Consider the following 23,500-nt stretch of genomic DNA (forward strand, 5'->3'; position numbering starts at 1 on the left):
GAAAGACAGGGTCTTCCCAACCAACATTGGCCTTTGCATCCAAGCAGGGCTCAGAAGGGTGGAAGATGGGCACCGCCAGCAACAGGAAGACTCACCTGGTGACCAGGATTAAAACTACACACTTCTCACAAACATGTAGTGGGGACAGAGTTCATGACTGGGAAGTGCCAGCCGAAAAGCTTTGATTCTGAGATTTTCAGCTGTTCCGGCCGGGGAAGCACCTTGCTTACGTCTACAGAAGCTGGGGTCTCAGCTACAGAGACATGAGTCTGAGCCAGGCTGCGCCCTGGCTGCCCACATCCTCAAGAGCATCCTCCCTGCACCTGCTCCCTTACAAAACATACCCAGACCCACATTCCTGTCCAGTTTCTGCTGCAGTTGACGATCTGGACACCTGCCCTCTGCCTCCCCAGCCGGGAAAGGTGATGTCTGAGACCAAGCCTGGCCACCAGGCCTTCTCAAGACTACTGCAGCCCCAGCCACAGCAGGAGGACAACCACACCATAGGGCTGGAGTGAAGCAGGACAGATGCTGTCTGGGGGTAATGCTAGAATTCTGTTAATGAGTATGTTCACTGGATGTGTCTACGGCTCCATTTTATTTCTTTTGTTGGCTCATTGGCTACAATTCTTTGTTTTGTAGTTTTAATGATTGCTTCAAAGTGTGTTCATGTTTAGCTTACCACAGCTGCCTTCCCGTGACCTCACACCACAGACACACGAGGCCTCTGTTTGTCCCTCCACCTCCACACAGCTCTGCACACACTCTACCTACACTGTGCTCTGAACCCCACAACATACCATTACTACTTTGTTTAAACAATGGATTTTAATGTGATTTAAATAACAAGGAAAACGGTGTCTATGGGTGCAGTGGCCACTTCCTGGGCTCCCGTCTGCCATCCCACCTCTTCTGCCGGGCCCTCGGCACCCACAACCCAGCTGCAGGGGCATCTGCAGCACCTCCACTTCTGAGAAGCCACAATCTTGCCTGCGTGCTGACAGGGTATTTCCTTGGGATGTGGAATTCTGGGGGACATTTCTGTCTCCAGCTTGGAGAACTCTCAGGACTAACACTGCAGCCACCGTTCCGACTGCCCGCCTGTGTGATGCGCCCTTCTGTCCAGCTGCTCTTACCACTGTGTCCTCATCTCCGCTTTGAACAGGTGGTTTAGGGTTTTCTTTGTCCTCACGTTTCTTTTTCCTAGGGCTCATTGAGCTTCTTGGGCTTGTCAGTTTATCATTTTTATTATATTGAAACAATTTTGGTCATTATTTCTTCTAATATTTCTCCTATCCTTCCAAATCACCCCTCCTTAGAACTCCAATTACACATATACGTGGCCTATTGAAAGTGTCCCATAGTTCACAAATGATTTTTTTTATTAAATCATAGCTGCGAACATTAATGTGATCATAGGGCACCATACACTGGTTTTATAGACCATTTGACATATTTTCATCACACTGGTTAACATAGCCTTCCTGGCATTTTCTTAGTTATTGTGTTAAGAAGACATTTATATTCTACATTTACTAAGTTTCACATGTACCCTTGTAAGATGCACCGTAGCTGAAATCCCACCTATCACCCTCCCTCTGCCCATCCTCCCCCCTCCCTCCCTTCCCTCTCCTCCTTCCCGATATTGTTAGGTTATAACTGGGTTATAGCTTTCATATGAAAGCCATAAATTACTTTCAAACTAGGGCTGAGTACTTGGTCTTGAGATAATTTACTAAGAATAATATGTTCCAGCTCCATCCATGTAAACATGAAAGAGGTAAAGTCTCCATCTTTCTTTAAGGCTGCATAATATTCCATGGTGTACATATACCACAATTTATTAATCCATTTGTGGATTGATGGGCACTTGGGCTTTTTCCATGACTTAGCAATTATGAATTGGGCTGCAATAAACATTCTGGTACAAATATCTTTGTTATAATGTGATTTTTGGTCTTCTGGGATTATAGGATTGAATGGCAGATCTATTTTTAGATCTCTAAATGTTCTCCAAACATCTTTCCAAAAGGAATGTATTAATTTGCATTCCCACCAGCAGTGTAGAAGTGTTCTCTTTTCTCCACATCCACGCCAACGTCTCTGGTCTTGGGATTTTGTGATATGGGCTAATTTACTGGAGGTAGATCATATCTCAAACTAGTTTTGATTTGCATTTCTCTGATGATTAAGGATGATGAGAATTTTTTCATATGTCTGTAAGCCATGCACCTGTCTTCTTCAGAGAAGTTTCTCTTCAAGTCCCTTGAAAGCCTGCAATGGTATCACTTGTTCTTTTCTTATTTATATGTTTGAGTTCTCTGTGGATTCTGGTTATTAAACCTTTGTCAGAGACATAACCTGCTAATATCTTCTCTCATTCTGAGGGCTGTCTGCTTGCTTTACTTACTGTGTTCTTGGCTGTGCAGAAGCTTTTTAGTTTGATCAGGTCCCAGTAGTGTATTTTTGAAGCTGCCCGGGGGGTCCCCTCATAAAATATTCACTCAGACCGATTTCTTCAAGAGTTTTCGCTGCACTCTCTTCTAGTATTTTTATAGTTTCATGTCTTAAGTTTAAATCTTTAATCCAGTGAGAGTCTATCTTAGTTAATGGTGAAAGGTATGGGTCCAGTTTCAGTCTTCTACAGGCTGCCAGCCAGTTCACCCAGCACCATTTATTAAATAGGGAATCTTTTCCCCACTGAATGTTTTTAATTGGCTTGTCAAAGATCAAATAATGGTAGGTAGCTGGGTTCATCTCTTGGTTCTCTATTCTGTTCCATACATCCACCTCTCTCTTTTTGTGCCAGTACCATGCTGTTTTGATCACTATCAATTTATAATATAGTCTGAGTTCTGGTAGCGTTATTCCTCCTGCTTTGTTTTTATTTCTGAGTAATGTCTTGGCTATTCAAGGTTTTTTCTGATTCCATATAAAACAAAGTATTATTTTTTCAAGATCTATAAAGTATGACAGTGGAGCTTTAATAGGGATTGCATTAAAATTGTATACTGCTTTGAGTAGTATGGACATTTTAACAATGTTGATTCTTCCCAGCCATGAGCATGGTATGTTTTTCCATTTGTTAACATTTTCAGCTATTTGTTTTCTTAGAGTTTCATAGTTCTCTTCATAGAGATCTTTCACGTCCTTTGTTAGATAAACTCCCAAATATTTCATCTTCTTTGGCACTACTGTGAATGGAATAGAGTCCTTGATTGTTTTTTCAGCTTGACTATTGTTGGTATATATAAACGCTACCAATTTATGAATGTTGATTTTGTAACCTGAGACACTGCTGTATTCTTTGATCACTTCAAAGAGTTTTGTAGTAGAATCCCTGGTGTTTTCCAGATACACAATCATATCATCTGCGAAGAGCGAAAGTTTGATCTCTTCTGACCCTATAAGGATACCCTTGATCGCCTTTTCTTCCCTAATTGTGATGGCTAAAACTTCCATTACAATGTTAAAGAGCAGTAAAGATAATGGGCAACCTTGTCTGGTTCCTGATCAGAGTGGAAATGATTTCAATTTAACTCCATTCAATACAATATTGGCCGTGGGGTTGCCATAGATGGCCTCTATCGGTTTAAGAAATGTCCCTTCTATACCAATTTTCTTAAGTGTTCTGATCATGAAGGGATGCTGGATATTCTCAAAAGCTTTTTCTGCATCAATTGAGAGAATCATATGATCTTTTTTTTAAAATTTGTTTATGTGCTGAATTATATTTAGAGATTTACATATATTGAACCAGGGTCTCAAGGCCCTGGGATAAAACCGACTTGGTCATGATGTGTTGCTGGATTCTGTTTGTTAGGATCTTGTTGAATATTTTTGCATCTATATTCATTAGTGATATTGGTCTATAATTTTCTGTTCTTCTTGGGTCTTTTTCTTGTTTGGGGATCAGGGTGATGTTTGCTTCATAGAACGTGTTGGGTACTATTCCTTCTTTTTTTATATTTTGGAAGAGGTTGAGTAATATAGGTACTAATTCCTCTTTAAAAGTTTGGTAGAATTCTGATGTGAAGCCATCTGGTCCCGGGCTTTTCTTTCTAGGGAGATTTTGTATGGTTGATGCTATTTCAGAACTTGATATAGGCCTGTTCAACATTTCCACGTGATTCTGGCTAAGTCTTAGAAGGTGACGTGCTTCCAAGTATTGGTCAATTTCCTTCAGATTTTCATATTTCTGAGAATAAAGTTTCTTGTAAATTCATCAAGGATTTTTTGAATTTCTGAGGAGTCTGTTGTTATTTCATCTTTGTCATTTCTGATTGATGAAATTCGAGATTTTACTCTTTTTTTCCTGGTTAGGTTAGCCAAAGGTTTATCTATTTTATTGATCATTTCAAAAAACCAACTTTTTGATCTATTGATCTGTTGTATAATCCTTTTGTTTTCAATTTCATTTAATTCTGCTCTAATTTGGGTTATTTCTTTTCTTCTACTGGGTTGGGGTTGGAATGTTCTTCCTTTTCCAGTTGCTTGAGATGTCCCATTAAGTTGTTAACGTCCTCTCTTTCCATTCTCTTGAGGAAGGCTTGCAGTGCTATAAATTTCCCTCTTAGGACTGCCTTTGCAGTATCCCAAAGGTTCTGATAATTCGTGTCTTAATTGTCATTTTGTTCCAGAAATTTGGCAATTTCCTTCTTGATCTCATCTCTGACCCAGCTATCATTCAGCATAAGCTTATTTAACTTCCATATTTTTGTATGAGTTTGCAGACTCCTGTTGTTACTGAGCTCAACTTTTATTCCATGGTGGTCCGAGAAGATGCAAGGAATAATTTCAATTCCTTTAAATTTACTGAGGTTAGACTTGTGACCTAAGATGTAGTCGATTTTGGAGTATGTTCTGTGGGCTGATGAGAAGTATGTGTATTCAGTTTTGTTGGGATGAAATGTTCTGTAGATGTCTGCTAAATCCAAGTGTTGGATGGTTAGGTTTAAAACTAAGATTTCTTTGCTCAGCTTTTTATTGGAGGATCGATCCAACACTGCCAACGGAGTGTTGAAATCTCTGACTATTATGAATGTGGAGGAAATCAAGTTGCTCATATCTGTTAGAGTTTCTCTTATAAATTGAGGTGCATTCTGGTTGGGTGCATAGATATTAATAATTGAAATCTCATCATATTGAGTATTACTCTTAACAAATATGAAGTGACCATTCTTATCCTTCTTACTTTTGTTGGTTTAAAGCCTACTGTATCTGCAAATAGAATTGCAACACCTGCTTTTTTCTGATTACCATTTGCCTGAAATATGGATGACCATCCTTTCAGCCTGAGTCTATATTTGTCTTTTAAGTTAAGATGTGATTCTTGTATGCAACAAATATCTGGCCTGAGTTTTTGTATCCAATCAGCTAACCTATGCCTCTTTAGAAGACAGTTTAAGCCATTCACATTAATGGAGAATATTGATAAGTCTGATAAAATTTTGGGTATCGAATTTTTCAAAAATCCAGTGGACATTTTTAATCCTTTTGCCAGTGTGGAAGTTGGAGTTTGATCAAAAGTTTCTGAATGAGTTTACTTTTGTGGTGGAGGATTGGGTTGGTCATTATGGAGGATAGGTCTGAGAATGTTCTGAAGAGCTGGTTTGGTTATGGCAAATTTCTTCAACATACGAGAATGTCTGTAATTTCTCCATCATAAATTAAACTCAGTTTAGCTGGATACAGGATCCGGGGTTGAAAGTTATTTTGTTTTAGGAGATTAAAAGTCAATGACCACCCTCTTCTGGCTTGAAAAGTTTCACCAGAGAGATCTGCAGTCATTCTAATATTCTTCCCTTTGTAGGTAATGGTTTTCTTACATCTGGCTACTTTCAGAATTTTCTCCTTCATATTAACTTATGTTAAGTTAATTATGATGTGCCTAGGGGATGTCTTATTCTGGTTGAGTCATGCTGGGGTTCTGAAACTGCTATCTGAATTTCAGAATCTCTTGGCATGTCTGGAATATTCTTTCATAATTTCATGGAGAAGGGCCTCTGTGTCTTGCGAAGCCACTCCATCGTTTTCAGGGATTCCAATGAGGTGGATATTAGCCTTCTTCAAATTATCCCAGAGCTCTCTGAGAGAATGATCTGTTTGTGCTCTCCATTTCTCTTCCTCTTTGAGAGTTTGGGAGTATTCAAAAGCTTTGTCTTCAATGTCAGAAATCCTTTCTTCTGCTTGCTCCACTCTGTTACTGAGGGATTCTACTGTATTTTTCAGATCTTTGAGGACTGCAAATTCTTTTTTTTTTTTTTTCAGTTTATGTCAGGGCTGGGCTTGTACCTACCACCTCTGGCATATGAGGCCAGCGCCCTACTCCTTTGAGCCACAGGCGCCGCCCTGAGGGCTGCAAATTCTTGCTTCAATGTGTCAAAATCTTTGTTGGTTTTGTGTTAAATTCGTTGAATTCTTGAGACAACTTTTGAATTGCTCCTCGAATTTCTAATTCTGAATTTTGAATTGCTCCTCGAATTTCTAATTCCACCTTTTGCTCCATTCTATTAATCTTGTTTGCAATCCAAATTCTGCATTCGATTTCTGACATCTCGGCCATCTGGTTATGAATGGGATCTTCAGTTACATCTGCTATTGCTTTCCTTGGTGGGGGGATGGAGGGGTTGATCTACTCTGGTAATTCATGTTATTCAGAGTTTTTCCGCTGATTCCATCCCATGATTATTTCACACCATTTGACTAGATGAGTGGATAAAGAAAAGTTGGGTTCGGGGCTCCAGGAGTAGTTATTAACCAGCCCTTTGCCCAAAAGCTGGGACTGGTGTCTGTACCTTTGCCCCTGGAGTTTTGCCGAGGACCCATACAGTGCCACGGCCTGAGAAACTGGGCACCTGCTTGGCGTGGTGGGGCTAAGTGGCTCTGTCTTGTTTTCAGCTGGTCTCTGTCCGACCCTAGTGAAACAGTTACTCTGGGTTGAAGTCTCAGGTATAGAGAAATACCAGCAATTAAGTCACCCATCCCCCACAGGCAACAATTGGAAAAGGAAAATCAAACCTTCCTACAACCACACACCCAAGGCACCACTTGGATAGTCCTCGGGTGATTGGCTCAGTTCAAAAGGTCCAAATCAATTGTCTCAATCAGCACCTGTCTCAGGTGGGAGAGTTTAAAAGGTCTCTGGCAACTAGATCACAGGGGTCTGCTGACCACTGAAATATGACTTGCTTCAGTGCTCTGTAAGGTCAGGAGGACCCACTCAGCAAATAGATTAGTCTGGGAAGGTTGATGCCTCCTTTCCCACCTTGCACTTCTGTCACAGATAACCCACAGGGCTGTGACCCAGTTGCCTCCAATGAGTAGATACTCCAGGGGTTTGAACCTGCCTGAATCACAAGGAGATCTGTCTCCTCAGCCAGGCCGCTGCACTTTGCAGGGGGAGGTGAGGCCTGACAATCTTGGGCGCTTGATGGAGGCTGGGGCTGTTCACTCAGTTCCAGCCCTGCCCTGATTGATGTTACTGACAGAACAGAACAACTTTGCAGAATTTGTTTCTGTCCCGGCTAAATTCCCCTGCAGAAGAGAAGCTGTGTTGAGCTCACAGAACCTGCACCTCAGGCCCTGTCTTTGCTGCTGCCTGGTAGTTTGTATTTGCAGCACGGTTGGCTGTCAGTTCTAGCCTCCTGCCCTCCTTTGTCTAGGTTGATGATCCCCTGAGGGTCGGGTGCATCTTAGGCTCAGTAAAGCAGTCCTCTGTGTCAGCCCGCCCTGGGAGTGTGCCAGAACTGCACGTGCTTTTCTAGTCCTCGCGCTCCACCCAGGCCAGTACTGCCTCCGGCAAACCCTTTACTCACAGGGCCTGCGTTTCCATCCCAGATCTGTTCTGCTGGTGGCTGCCACCTGAGAAGATACCTAGCCTCCTCTGGTTGCCCAGAGAGACAGGAGGTGTGACTCCGGAATATCCAGGGGTGAGCCCTACTGTTGCTAAAAACGGCTGCTGCTCTGCACCTCAGGGCACCTCCACTCCTGTGTGGTTCCCTCTTAGCTGACCCCCCTCTTCTCACTCCTGTGCCGCAGAATCAGCACTAACCAGCAACAGTCCAGGCCCTGTCCACACCTCTTGAGAAAACACCCAAGAATCTGGACTCCTGGGGGACAGGCCTCCAGACCTCAGAGTGAGAGTGGAGAGGAGAATTGCGGGTAGAGAATATATATAGTTTCACACAGTTTTATACCTGGCAGGAGAGCACCATGGCACCCTAGTAGGGGAAGTAGGTCCACTTTTTAGAGGGTCTCTCCTGTGGAGTATAATGGGAGGACTTTTGAACTCTGCTCGTTTGTTTATGGGTACTCTGATCTGTTCTCATGGGGGAGGGGACTCCCTTCCACTTGTTGATGGATTTTGTACATTTTATTTGTATCCTTGGGGTTGCAGCTCGCCTCAGCAAGGTTGATGAGTGTTCTTCAACCTTCTCTCTTGGCGCCGCTCTAATCCACCAGGTTACTTGCTAAATTTCTGTCCTTTAACTCTCCTTCTGGACAGGAGCCTCTGTGGAAAGCTGGCTTCAGTCAGCCATCTTGTCTCCCCACAAATGATTTTTTAATGATTTTTCTCTGTTTCCTATGGAGAGTTCATGTTCACTAGAGTTTCCAACTGCGGAGTCTCAATTACTGTTCCTTCCACCCACGCCTGCTTCCCGTCTCCCAGTGTGCTGTCTGTGTCACCCTGTGTCCACCCAGTGGTCTCATCTGGAGTGTGCTATCTGTGTCACCCTGTGACTACCCAATGGTCTCATCTGGAGTGTGCTGTGTGTCACCCCGTGTCTACCCGATGGTCTCATCTGAATAATCTTTGACTATGCAGCACATGTGAATTTTACCCTATAAGGGGATTGATATTTTTTGTGCTCCCATAAATAACATTTAACTTTGTTCTTACATTCAGTTAAGTTGCTCAGGAATGCTTTGGGCCCTCAATCTTCCTTCTAAGATTTGTTTGGCAGGACCAGGGCAGCACAGTCCTGTGAGGAGTCACTTGCACCACTGAGACAGGCTCCTGTGAGCGCCTGACTCAGTTATCTGTAAACTGTGAGGTTTCTAATATGGTAGAAAATGTTCACATGCTGCATATAAAGGCAGGTGTGTGCACTTAGAATGCAATGCCACACTCCAAGCACAATCACATGCAGGTGAGTGTCTCCCAGCACACGGCATCACATCCGTGAGGCGGAGGGCTGCCCGGTGGGCAGGTGAGGTCTGTTCTCTGCCAATCTCATACCCCTTCTGGCTCCATGGAAGAAGCATTTTAATCCAAATATGGCCATTTGGTACTGAGATGTGGGTCTTGATTTTGCCGGGAGATACTATTAGGAAAAGCACTGGTGTTTGAGGTGGATGTGTGCCGGACTGGTCATACACTTCCCACTCACAGCAACAGAACAGCCTTCAGCCATTGTTTTCAAGTAGGCTGTCTGAATTTCATGAACATATCACTAAAATGAGGCATTTGTGCCTGCATATATTTCATAAAAGCTGAGGCTTAGGAAACCTCTCCCTCTGCATTTAATTATCCTGACTAATGGACCCCACCTGTCTTCTTTTTTTTTCATATATACATTAATGCATTTATGGGGTACAATGTGCTGATTTTTAGTACAATTTGGAATGCTTACATCAAACTAGTTAATATAGCCTTAATCTCATTTACTTAATTATAAATGTGTTAAGACATTTATACTCTACACTTAATAGAATTGATATGTAGCCTTGTAATATGAACCATAGGAATGGGCCCACTGTTTACCGTCCTGCCTTCATTCCTGGTGTCTGTCACCGTAATGGTGCCTCAGATGTAACAGGATTGATAGACCAGGCCCATCCTGCCTTCATTCCTGGTGTCTCTCCCCGTAATGGTGCCTCAGACTCAACAAGACTGATGGACCAGGCCTGTCCTGCCTTCATTCCTGGTGTCTGTCCCCATAATGGTGCCTCAGACTCAACAAGACTGATGGACCAGGCCCGTCTGCCTTCATTCCTGGTGTCTGTCCTCGTAATGGTGCCTCAGATGTAACAGGACTGACAGACCAGGCCCGTCCTGCCTTCATTCCTGGTGTCTGTCCCCGTAATGGTGCCTCAGACTCAACAAGACTGATGGACCAGGCCCGTCCTGCCTTCGTTCCTGGTGTCTGTCCTCGTAATGGTGCCTCAGACTCAACAGGACTGACGGACCAGACCCGTCCTGCCTTCGTTCCTGGTGTCTGTCCTCGTAATGGTGCCTCAGACTCAACAGGACTGACGGACCAGGCCCGTCCTGCCTTCGTTCCTGGTGTCTGTCCTCGTAATGGTGCCTCAGACTCAACAGGACTGACGGACCAGGCCCATCCTGCCTTCGTTCCTGGTGTCTGTCCTCGTAATGGTGCCTCAGACGTAACAGGAGTGAGGGACCAGGCCCGTCCTGCCTTCGTTCCTGGTGTCTGTCCCCATAATGGTGCCTCAGACGTAACAGGAGTGAGGGACCAGGCCCGTCCTGCCTTCGTTCCTGGTGTCTGTCCCCATAACGGTGCCTCAGACGTAACAGGACTGAGGGACCAGGCCCGTCCTGCCTTCGTTCCTGGTGTCTGTCCCCGTAACGGTGCCTCAAACGTAACAGGACTGACGGACCAGGCCCGTCCTGCCTTCGTTCCTGGTGTCTGTCCCCATAACGGTGCCTCAGACGTAACAGGACTGACGGACCAGGCCCGTCCTGCCTTCGTTCCTGGTGTCTGTCCTCGTAACGGTGCCTCAGACGTAACAGGACTGACGGACCAGGCCCGTCCTGCCTTCATTCCTGGTGTCTGTCCTCGTAACGGTGCCTCAGATGTAACAGGACTGAGGGACCAGGCCCGTCCTGCCTTCGTTCCTGGTGTCTGTCCTCGTAACGGTGCCTCAGATGTAACAGGCACATAAATCACCAGCACTTCACAGCTCTTTGCTTCTCAAATCAGGGCTATAGTTTCCTTGACCAATTTTCTTAATGGATGAATTTTCATGTTTTGTGTTGCCAGAGCATAATTTAACTGAAGTCAATTTCCTTTTCTGGTATTTTGTCTACTTTTCCCACTAATTGCTAATCAATGAAGATAGAGCCACCTTGTAAATTGGCCTTTAAATTGTCCTATTCATCTTCCCTGCCCCTGTCCCTACTGGGGCTTGTGACACTGTAGCATGTCACCTGATGAGCACCCATTGTGACGCTGTGCCACATGTCAATTAACTCGCAAATTGACTGTGGCCCTGTCATCCAGTTTGAAAGATTGAAACCTCCCAACTGCACGTCTTCTCCTTCAAAGGGTGGAGGATGCTTTGCACCAGAAGGATGACCCTCTGTCCTCCACTGTGTACACTGGCTTCAGGCTCCTGATAAAACAGGATGCTTTAGGTTGTCACCCAGATGGTTGGAGGAAAAAATCCAAATTGTGAACAAACGCTTTTTCAAAAAGCACACTGCAGGGCTGCCACCCATGTTATTTTTCACACAAGCTTCATGCCAGGCAGAAGCTCTCCATGAATGTCAGATGCTCACACATGGCTGCTGTTTCTAGTCCCCATTCCTGCCCTAGGAGCCCTTCACATGTCCTCAGGGTCTCGGGGTTCTCAGGGTCCCCTGTAGCCCTCAGCATATCCTCAGGGTCTTGGTTCTCGGGGTCCCCTGTAGCCCTCAGCATATCCTCAGGGTCTCAGTTCTTGGGGTCCCCTGTAGCTCTCGGTGTGTCCTCAGGGTCTTGGTTCTTGGGGTCCCCTATAGCCCTCGGCGTGTCCTCAGGTTCCTGATTCCTGGGTTCTTTTTAGCCCTTAGTACAGTCTGAGGTCCCAGGAATCCTTTGCGTCTCATGTGGGACCTGTAATTTCTGCTGTGCGACTCCCATGATGCATCTCTTTCCAGCTTTCTCACATGACCCCACACTCAGGAAGGTGACACAGCGGCAGGAGGGAGGAGTCTTTGGTCACTAACCCTGGTCAGCCTGAGATCTGGGTTGGGAATTCTGAGGACTAAATCCTAATCTCAGCTCTTTTTCCTTAATGGATAATGAATTTGGGACAAGTCACTTATGTTTCTAAAGATCACTCACCACGTCTGGAGAAGACCAGCTGTTATTTCACTGGCCATTGTGGGTGCTGGCAGACCCAGGGAGACCAGAACACTGCACTGTGGAAGGACAGCAGGTGACACTCTCGGTTGGTGTGGTCGCCCACACCGTAACTTAGGAGCATCAGGGAGTCGTTCCCTCTTTCCTTCCTTCACCTTCGTTTATCCATAAATACTGACACTGTGTACACCTGCAGAAGGGCGTAAGCAGGCACTGGGCGCCCTGCTCGAAAGCACGGCGTGGGGCGGGGGAGCGGGAAAGGAGAGCGCACAGCAGGCTCCTTATTTACACAGGGGAGCCTTTTAATTATAATGAAATAAATCTGTTACTCTAAAAAATCAGCTTGAAAACCCAGAGGTGAAGGCCACAAATTAAATTTAAAGTAAGACATATAAATAAAAATACTAAACAAGATAAAAGCAAACCAACCACAGTCTACAGAGAAAAAGAAAGCAGAGACCCTGAGTGGCATAACCTCCCCACCAAGCTGCCCAGAGGGGCTTAAAAATTCCACTTCATATTAATCATAAAAACTGCATTGCAAACAGACTCAGTACTAAAGGTCAATTTTTTTTTTTTTGAGACAGAGTCTCACTTTGTCACCTCATTAGAGTGCCCTGGCATCATAGCTCACAGCACCCTCTAACTCTTGGGTTCAAGCGATCCTTGTGCCTCAGCCTCCCAAGTAGCTGAGACTACAGGCACCCACCACAACACCCAGCTATTTTTAGAGACAGGGGTCTTGCTCTGGCTCAGGCTGGTCTCAAACCTGCAGGCTCAGGTGATCCACCCGCCTCAACCTCCCAAATGCTGGGGTTATAGGAGTGAGCCATGGCAGCCGGCCCTAAGGGTTGAATTTTGAAGGGTGGCTATGGATTTATCAAGCCACAAAAACAAATAGGAAGTAGGAATGACAATACTAATTTTAGAAAAATGGAATCTAACACAAAAAAGCTTAAAGGTAACACAGGCACCTTTTAAAATGATAATAGGTGTGAAGATTGACAAGGGTGGTGATCACAGGTGCCTGCAGTGCTGAGCACAGAGCCGCAGAGTTGTGAAGCACAGCCTGCCAACAGCAACAGGAAAACTCACAAAAGCAGGTTCATCTGAGAAATTTCAAAGGGACTTAATACTTGGGAGGCTGAGGCAAGAGAATCGCTTAAGCCCAGGAGTAGCTGGAGGTTGCTGTGAGCTGTGATGCCACGGCACTCTACCCAGGGTGACAGCTGGAGACTCTGTCTCAAAAAAAAAATAAAAAAAGGACATATTGATTTGGGGTAATATAATTGGTATGTATATTGGTAAACAATTATATATCTTATGTATATATAAAATTATAAACTATCTATAAAATCTGTATCACCCTAATATATACTTGAAAACATGTATTAGAAATGAATAAAAATATGAAATAAATTAAACTAGGCCACAAAATTTCCAGAGTAAAACTTGAACATGAAAAAGTGGAAAAGCCTACCAAACACTTTTTATTTCAAAATAGAATAAAATGATAATCACAGATAAGTCAGAACAAAAGCAAATGAGAAAACATCCAAGTTATGGAATAATGACAAAACTATGCTCAAAGGCAAATGAATAGACTTTCGTGATTTTATGACTTTTACAAAACAAATGAATAAAAGCATGAACTAAAAGGAACTCAAGAAGTTTTATCCAAAACAACAAATCTCACTATTGAAGCCACTCTTGCTCTGTCTCAACCCTCTATAAGTATTGTCCATTCCAATGGGGGAAAGAAACAAAACAATAAATCTAAGGATAGCAGGAAGAAGAAAATCTAAGAGATAATTATTTTTTTAAATCACGTGAAAAGACAAAAAGTTCAGTTTAAAATGACGAAGGGAGCACACACACCTGAGTGGTTTTCTTCCCACTCGTAACAGGACGGTGGGTGCTACGCAAAGTCCATGCGTTTGGAGACCCTGTGGAAAGAGCAGCTTCTTGCCCCAGATTCACACAGTAGAAAGTGTGAGCATATAACACTCTTTCAGAAGTCAATAAAAATTTTATGAGAGATATATCTACAAAGAAAGATCATTTTTAACAAATATCAGGAAGTTGATAATTTCAAGGATAAAGAAACTTTTTCAGTAATTTTAGAGAAGGAAAACTATTCAATTTATACCACGATGCTGTCAGGAAGAAGGCAGCACGCGGTTCTGTTTCTTATTCTGGCTGCTGAGTCTCTCCACCAGGCAGAGCCCTGGCCCGACACACAGCATCCTGAATTGAGAATCTGAGCAGTGCAAGACATAGGTGAGGGCCAGGCCACAGAGACCAGAAGGCCAGGAACAAAGAAACCTCAGGTCAACGGGCAGCTAGAATCCAGAGGAAATGCAAGAGGGGCTGTGACCTTCCCTGGGGCTGTGCCCTTCCCTGGGGCTGTGACCTTCACAGGGCTGTGATCTTCATAGGATTGTGACTTTCATGGGGCCGTGACCTTCACAGGGCTGTGACCTTTCCTGGGCTGTGACCTTCACAGGGCTATGAACTTCCCTGGGGCTGTGACCTTCCCTGGGGCTATGACCTTCACAGGGCTATGACCTTCCCTGGGGCTGTGACCTTCACAGGGCTGTGACCTTTCCTGGGCTGTGACCTTCACAGGGCTATGAACTTCCCTGGGGCTGTGACCTTCCCAGGGCTGTGACCTTCATAGGATTGTGACTTTCATGGGGCTGTGATCTTCACAGGGCTGTGACTTCCGTGGGTCTGCGACCTTCACAGGATTGTGACTTTCGTGGGGCTGTTACCTTCATAGAGCTGTCCTACGCTGTGACCTTCCCTGGGCTGTGACGCCCTTCAGCTCAGCCTCCAAGCCTGGGCGATATGTCAAGAGCTGTGGCAGCCTCATGCTCTTCCCTCTATTCTGGGACACAGCTCACTGGCCAGACCCCCATAACCAGAAGCTGAAGGGAGCCGGTGGTACCTGAGGTCCAGCAAGCCCAGTCTCGTGAGCAGGGTGGGGCACAGTCTGGAGAATATCCAGCCCACACCTGACTCCGCCACAGAGGCACCTGGGTCCTGGGCTGGGGTGAGTGGGCTTATCTGGGTTCAGTCTTCACCAGGAAAGAATGGAGAATTCCAGCCTAGAGAGGGTGAGAGCTCTGTCCCCACCACACCCCACCAGCACCTTCTGTGGTGCAGACAAGTGAAGATACTTTACTGAAATGATCAATGAAGCCACTAGCTTTACATATAAAGACCTGATAATGAAAGAAACAAGCAGAACAATTCAAACCTGTGGTTTTTATGTGGACAAAGGCTATGCATAGAAAATACATAAAAGAGAAAATTCTAATATCTGTCTATGTGTATTTTTTTATTGTTTGAGATTCATTGAGGGTAAGTATATGTGTATTTTAAAGTTTAATCTCACTTGAAATTGAAAAGACGAAGATAAGTTACCATTTTTCACAATAAAACTGGCAATGTTTTTGACCACATTTACTCTGCTAAGAAGGCGCCCCTGAGCCTGATTTCCCAGAGGTAGATGCTCTCTGGACCTGCCTGGCAACGTGCTTCTGCCCACCGCACGCAGCCGCAGCTCTGTGGCCTGCATGGCCCATTGGACTACACAGCCTGCTCCCTGTGTGTTGTCCCAGGCCTCCCACCCTCTGCTCTTTGCTAGTCATTAGCTTCCCATCCAGACCTGAAGTTCCAGGTCACTCCTCAGGACAGGGCACCACTATCCCTGGGCATGATCTAAAGAGAGTGAATAGTTCAGACTCTTCCAAAGTGAAAGCAGAGATTCATGATGGCTTGAGTTGAAAACACTTTGCTTTTTACAGAAAAGTCTCTCATGGGCTTACAGATGACAGCAGCATGCTCTCTCTGATGAAGAAGCCAGTAAAGGCAGCTATACCAGGCACACACACCCAGCCCGTGTCCCCACGAGGACCTGAGGGGACCTCCAGAGGACCCAGATTCTTCCCCTATGGGGAGGAGATGAACATGAAAATTTTCTACTTAAAAAACTATGGTTCTAGGATTTTTTCTCCCAGGGGAAAATGAAATTTTAAAATTAAACCTTTAGGAAAGATCCTCAAAAAAATTTTTTTAACATGAAAAATAGCACAATGGCTCAAGAATCAGACAACTGCAGCTTTCCTACTGTGGTTTGTCTTTGAACTAATCTTTCAGATTCACAACATCTCAAGTTGCTCACTTGCAGGAACAGGCAGAACCATAGAATTCACGGAGAGGATGAAATGAGAAGACACAGATCAAAATACTCAGCCCAGAAGAGGCCGCTATGGTTTGGAAAAGGGAAGCCAAAGATTTCGTGACTTAATTTTGCATTTCTGCTAAAGCAAACATAATTTCTTCCTGAGAAATCAGAGTTCTTGACTTCTGAAGAGGCAGGATGTTTGCAAGGGTGTCATGGGAGAGGCAGGGGAGACCCCAGGCAGCCAAATGTCTCTTGAGGAAGACGGCACCTGTTGGAAGGTCCCCCCAAAAACCTTCACTCACGGGCTGGGGTGTGCGGAGAAAGGAAGCAGCGAGCTCTTCCTCATAGATGCCCCAACTTCCTGAAACTTCTACACCAGAAAGATGGGGAGTGCTTTGCTACATTAAAACAAACAAAAGTCAATGGCTGAGGAGAGATTAAAGATGGCGGCCGAGTAACAGCTTCCCTGCAACTGGGAACAGCGAGTCTGGGGAGACAAGACTCCAGGCATCTCTGGCCGGTGGGATCTGCCTATAATTATCCCTTTGAGGATACAGGGAGCCAGCAAGGGACTTCTGGACCCCAAGAGGAGGACAAAAACAGTGGAAAACTGGCAAGTGGTTGTGTGTGTTCGATCGACCTAATCACACCGGCAACCGTAAGTACAAGCAGCAGTGAGACTGCAAACCAGAAAGGCCTTACCTGTGAACTGTTTCGGTGTTCTTGGACTTGCACTCAGTTGAACTGCCTTGGGGAGAGCTTGAGCAGGAGTGTGGAGAACTTTCGGCATTGTCTGGGGCCCCAGACTGAGCCACTGAGCTGGGCGCAGGAAGCCATTGTGAAAGAACTGCCCCGGCAAGCTCCGCCCTCAGGGTCTCAGAGAAAGGATTGGGTGGGTCAAAGCAACCTACTGACTGAGCAGCCTAAAGGCAGGTACTGAGCTGCCTTACAGCCTTAATCCTTAGGGGCAGAGTGAGACAGTTTTGGCACACTGGAGCCTTGGGCTGTTGCCCTGTGTAGAGTGCCGTGACGTCACAGCTCATAGCAACCTCAAACTCCAGGACTTGGCACCGCCCAGACCTCCATAAGAGCTGTGCAGCGAACCTGGACCGGTGACCCGCACCCACCAGGCCTCCACATTCCCTGACCAGGAACTGCGGGAGCCACACAACCCTGTGTCCTCCCTCCTGTGTCCTCCCAGCTTCCACACTAGCCCGTTCATCTGGACAGGGACTCTGGTAGCTGCGTGCCCTTTGGAGCCCTCCCTGCCTCTGCGCAGAGTTCTTCTCCTGGCCAGAGACTGCTGGAGCCTTGGGCTATCTGTGCCAAAGTCACTGGGTGCCTGGCACTCCCAGAACCGTGTGCACCACCCCCAGCCCTGTTGGTGGATCCGGGTGTGTCACAAACCAGAGCTGCTTCCACAACCAGAACTCCCTAGCTAGAGCAGCCCCAGAGGAACTACACAGGGTCACTCCCTACAAAGATCCAGCAACAATAGAATGATCCCGCTGGGGTCTAATCTTGGAGAGACACCTCCCCAACTCTGAGGACGGCCAGAGGCAACGGTGAAAAACAATCATGAGGCGAAATCAACAGAAAAACTCTGGCAATATGAATAATCAGAGTAGATCAACTCCCCCAAGGATCAATGGGGCAGAAACAGCACAAGACCCCATGCACAAACAAATAGCTGACATGTCAGAAATTGAATTCAGGATCTGGATAGCAAATAAGATCAAATTAGAATTCCAAAAGTTATCTCAAGAATTCAACGGATTCAAAGACCAAATGACCAAAGATTTCGACACATTGAGACAAGAAGTTGCATCCCTCAAAGATCTGAGAAACACTGTAGAATCCCTCAGTAACAGAATGGAGCAAGCAGAAGAAAGGATTTCTGACATCGAAGACAAAGCTTTCAAATGCTCCCAAACCCTCAAAGAAGAGGAGAAATGGAGAGCAAAAACAGACCACTCTCTCAGAGAGCTCTCGGATAATTTGAAGAAAACCAATATTCGTCTTATAGGGATCCCCGAAAATGACGAAGTGGCCTCACAAGGCACAGAGCCTCTTCTCTATGAGATTATGAAGGAGAACTTTCCAGACATGCCCAGAGATTCCGAAATTCAGATAGCAGACAGTTTCAGAACTCCACCACGACTCAACCCAAATATGACATCCCCCAGACACATCATAATCAATTTCACTAAAGTTAATATGAAGGAGAAAATTCTGAAAGCTGCCAGACAAAAGAAAACCATTACCTACAAGGGGAAGAGTTATCAGAATAACTGCAGATCTCTCTGCTGAAACCTTTCAAGCTAGAAGAGGATGGTCTTCGACTTTTAATCTCCTAAAACAAAATAACTCTCAACCCAGGATCCTGTACCCAGCTAAACTGAGCTTCATTTATGATGGAGAAATTAAATACTTCAACGACATTCACATGTTGAAGAAATTTGCCACAACTAAACCAGCTCTCCAGGACATTCTTAGACCTATCCTCCATAAAGACCAGTGTAATTCTCCACCACAAAAGTAAACCCACCCCAAAAATTTTTGATCAAATTCCAACTTCCACAGTCGCAAAAGGATTAAAAATGTCCACCAGTCTTTCGAAAGGCTTATCAATACTCTCAATTAATGTGAATGGTTTAAATTGTCCTCTAAAGAGGCATAGGTTGGCGGACTGGATACAAAAACTCAAGCCAGATATCTGCTGCATCCAAGAATTGCATCTTACATTAAAAGACAGATATAGACTCAAGGTGAAGGGATGGTCATCTATATTCCAGGCAAATGGAAAGCAGAAAAAAGCAGGCGTTGCAATCCTGTTCGCAGACGCAATAGGCTTTAAACCAACCAAAATAATTAAGGATAAGGATGGACACTTCATATTTGTTAAAGGTAATACTCAATATGATGAGATCTCAATTATTAATATTTATGCACCCAACCACAATGCACCTCAGTTTATAAGAGAAACTCTAACAGACATGAGCAAATCGATTTCCTCCACTTCCATAGTAGTTGGAGATTTTAACACCCCGTCAGCAGTCCTGGATAGATCCTCCAAAAAGAAGCTAAGCAAAGAAATTTTAGACTTAAACTCAACCATTCAACATCTGGACTTAACAGACATCTACAGAACATTTCATCCCAACAAAACTGAATAACATTCTTCTCATCAGCCCATGGAACATACTCCAAAATCGACCACATCCTAGGCCACAAATCTAACCTCAGCAAATTTAAAAAAATAGAAATTATTCCTTGCATCTTCTCAGACCATCATGGAATAAAAGTTTAACTAAACAACAACAGGAACCTGAATACCCATACAAAAACATGGAAGCTAAACAACCTTATGCTGAAGGATACATGGGTTATAGACGAGATTAAGAAGGAAATCACCATATTTTTGGAACAAAATGACAATCAAGACACGAATTACCAGAACCTCTGGGATACTGCAAAGGCAGTCCTAAGAGGGAAATTTATAGCACTGCAAGCCTTCCTCAAGAAAACGGAAAGAGAGGAAGTCAATAACTTAATGGAACATCTCAAGCAACTGGAGAAAGAAGAACACTTCAACCCCAAACGCAGCAGAAGAAAAGAAATAACCAAAATCAGAGCAGAATTAAATGAAATTGAAAACAAAAGAATTATACAACAGATCAATAAATCCAAAAGCTGGTTTTTTTAAAAGGCTATGTTAACCACTGTGATAAAAATGTGTCAAATGGTTTATGAAGTGAGTGTATGATGCCCCATAATCATATCATTGTATACAGTTATGATTTAATAAAAAAAAAAATCAATAAAATAGATAAACCTTTGGCCAACCTAACCAGGAAAAAAAGAGTAAAATCTCTAATTTCATCAATCAGAAATGGTAATGATGAAATAACAACAGACCCCTCAGAAATTCAAAAAATCCTTAACGAATACTACAAGAAACTCTACTCTCACAAATATGAAAATCTGAAAGAAATCAACCAATACCTGGAAGCACGCCACCTACCAAGACTTAGCCAGAACGAAGTGGAAATGTTGAACAGGCCTATATCAAGTTCTGAAACAGTATCAACTATACAAAATCTCCCTAAAAAGAAAAGCCCAGGGCCAGATGACTTTACGTCAGAATTCTACCAAACCTTTAAAGAAGAACTAGTACCTATATTACTAAACCTCTTCCAAAATATAGAAAAAGAAGGAATATTACCCAACACATTCTACGAAGCAAACATCACCTTGATCCCCAAACCAGGGAAAGCCCCAACAAGAAAAGAAAATTATAAACCAATATCACTAATGAATATTGATGCAAAAATACTCAATAAGATCCTAACAAACAGCATCCAACAACACATCAAAAAAATTATACACCATGACCAAGTCGGTTTTATCCCAGGGTCTCAAGGCTGGTTCAATATACGTAAATCTATAAATTTAATTCAACACATAAACAAACTTAAAAATAAAGACCATATGATTCTTTCAATTGACGCAGAAAAAGCTTTTGATAATATCCAGCATCCTTCATGATCAGAGCACTTAAGAAAATTGGTATAGAAAGGACATTTCTTAAACTAATAGAAGCCATCTACAGCAAACCCACAGCCAATATCATATTGAATGGAGTTAAATTGAAATCATTTCCACTTAGATCAGGAACCAGGCAAGGTTTCCCATTGTCTCTATTGCTCTTTAACATTGTAATGAAAGTTTTAGCCATTGCAATTAGGGAAGAAAAGGCGATCAAGGGTATCCACATAGGGTCAGAAGAAATCAAACTTTCACTCTTCGCAGATGATATGATCGTATATCTGGAAAACACTAGGGATTCTACTACAAAACTTTTAGAAGTGATCAAGGAATACAGCAATGTCTCAGGCTACAAAATCAACACCTATAAATCTGTAGCCTTTATATATACCAACAATAACCAAGCAGAAAAAACAGTCAAGGACTCTATTCCTTTCACAGTAGTGCCAAAGAAGATGAAATATTTGGGAGTATACCTAACAAAGGACATGAAAGATCTCTACAAAGAGAACTATGAAACTCTAAGAAAAGAAATAGCTGAAGATGTTAACAGATGGAAAAACATACCATGCTCATGGCTGGGAAGAATCAACATTGTTAAAATGTCCATACTGCCCAAAGCAATATATAATTTTAATGCAATTCCTATTAAAGCTCCATTGTCATACTTTAAAGATCTTGAAAAAATAATACTTCATTTTATATGGAATCAGAAAAAACCTCAGATAGCCAAAACATTACTCAGCAATAAAAACAAAGCAGGAGGAATCACGCTACCAGACCTGAGACTGTACTATAAATCCATAGTGATCAAAACAGCATGGTACTGGCACAAAAGCAGAGAAGTAGATATCTGGAACAGAATAGAGAACCAAGAGATGGATCCAGCTACTTACCATTATTTGATCTTTGACAAGCCAATTAAAAACATTCAGTGGGGAAAAGATTCCCCATTTAACAAATGGTGCTGGGTAACCTGGCTGGCAACCTGTAGAAGATTGAAACTGGACCCACACCTTTCACCGTTAACTAAGATAGACTCTCACTGGATTAAAGATTTAAACTTAAGACATGAAACTATAAAAATACTTGAAGAAAGTGCAGGGAAATCTCTTCAAGGAATCGGCCTGGGTGAATATTTTATGAGGAGGACTCCCCAGGCAATTGAAGCAGTATCAAAAATACATTACTGGGACCTGATCAAACTAAAAAGCTTCTGCACAGCCAAGAACATAGTGAGTAAAGTAAGCAGACAGCCCTCAGAATGGGAGAAAATATTTGCAGGTTATACCTCCGATAAAGGTCTAATAACCAGAATCCACAGAGAATTCAAACGTATTAACAAGAAAAGAACAAGTGATCCCATCTCGGGGTGGGCAAGGGAGTTGAAGAGAAACTTCTCTAAAGAAGACCGACGCAAAATCTACAAACACATGAAAAAAAGCTCATCATCCTTAATCATCAGAGAAATGCAAATCAAAACTACTCGGAGACATCACCTAACCCCAGTAAGAGTAGCCCACACAACAAAATCCCAAAACCAGAAATGTTGGCGTGGATGTGGAGGAAAGGGCACACTTCTACACTGCTGGTGGGAATGCCCACTAATACGTTCCTTCTGGAAGGATGTTTGGAGAATACTTAGAGACCTAAAAATAGACCTGCCATTCGATCCTATAATTCCTTTACTAGGTTTATACCCAGAAGACCAAAAGTCACAATATAACAAAGACATCTGTACCAGAATGTTTATTGCAGCCCAATTCATGATTGCTAAGTTATGGAAGAAGCCCAAGTGCCCATCGACCCACAAATGGACTAGCAAATTGTGGTACATGTATACCATGGAATATTATGCAGCCTTAAAGAAAGATGGAGACTTTACCTCTTTCATGTTTACATGGATGGAGCTGGAACATATTCTTCTTAGCAAAGTATCTCAGGAATGGAAGAAAAAGTATCCAATGTACTCAGCCCTAATATGAAGCTAAATTATAGCTTTAACATGAAGACTATAACCCATCTATAGCACAAAACTATGGGGAAAGGGCCAAGGAAGGGGAAGGGAGGGGGGAGGTTTTGGTGGAGGTAGGGTAATGGGTGGGGCCACATCTATGGTGCATCTTAGAATGGGTACAGGCGATTGCACTAACGTACACAGCTATGATTTAACAATAAAAAAAAAAGAAAAAGGAAAAAAATAATAAAATTAAAAAAAAAAAAGTCAATGGCTGATGAGTGTAGGATGTGGCCCAGGAGCACAGGGTGGGAATGAGTCCACACTTACCTGGCCTGTGTGGACGCCTCGGGATGCCGGGGGTAGGTTTTGGGGAGGTTTGCGAGCTCCTGGGCCATCACATACTGGGTATAGTCATCCTGCCACGTGAGACCTGAGGGGGAAAGATTTCAAAAACCATCACTGAATTAGAAGTGCAGGCAAAACTCCTGCTCCCACCTCGCCAGGAATGGTGTTTTCAGCACCAAGCTGGTGATGTCATCAAGAAACCAAGGCTCCCTCTCCTGAGTATCAGTAAAATCTTCTGCTTATAAATCTCAGCTTTCTGAAACTAGTAAACCAGAAAGATAATGGATGCTTTCTACATTTTACAAAACATAGGTGTGTGGGTGCTGGCTGTGGCTGAATGGCAAGGAGCTTCCTCCTGAGTACTTC

At 43.7% G+C, this 23,500-nt stretch overlaps 1 protein-coding gene across 4 annotated transcripts in view; it reads right to left on the bottom strand.

Annotated features, from left to right (window-relative positions):
• Positions 1-23,500, bottom strand: part of PTPRN2 (protein tyrosine phosphatase receptor type N2) — an 834,764-nt gene that overhangs the window by 563,021 nt on the left and 248,243 nt on the right. For all 4 annotated transcript variants that reach the window (XM_053609608.1, XM_053609611.1, XM_053609607.1 and 1 more), the window contains one exon: positions 23,117-23,219. In XM_053609608.1, the coding sequence (XP_053465583.1) occupies positions 23,117-23,219 (103 nt within the window). The remainder of the gene's footprint in view (positions 1-23,116; positions 23,220-23,500) is intronic.

Source organism: Nycticebus coucang, chromosome 11 (assembly GCF_027406575.1).
Source record: "Nycticebus coucang isolate mNycCou1 chromosome 11, mNycCou1.pri, whole genome shotgun sequence".
NCBI classification, from domain to species: Eukaryota; Metazoa; Chordata; class Mammalia; order Primates; family Lorisidae; genus Nycticebus; species Nycticebus coucang.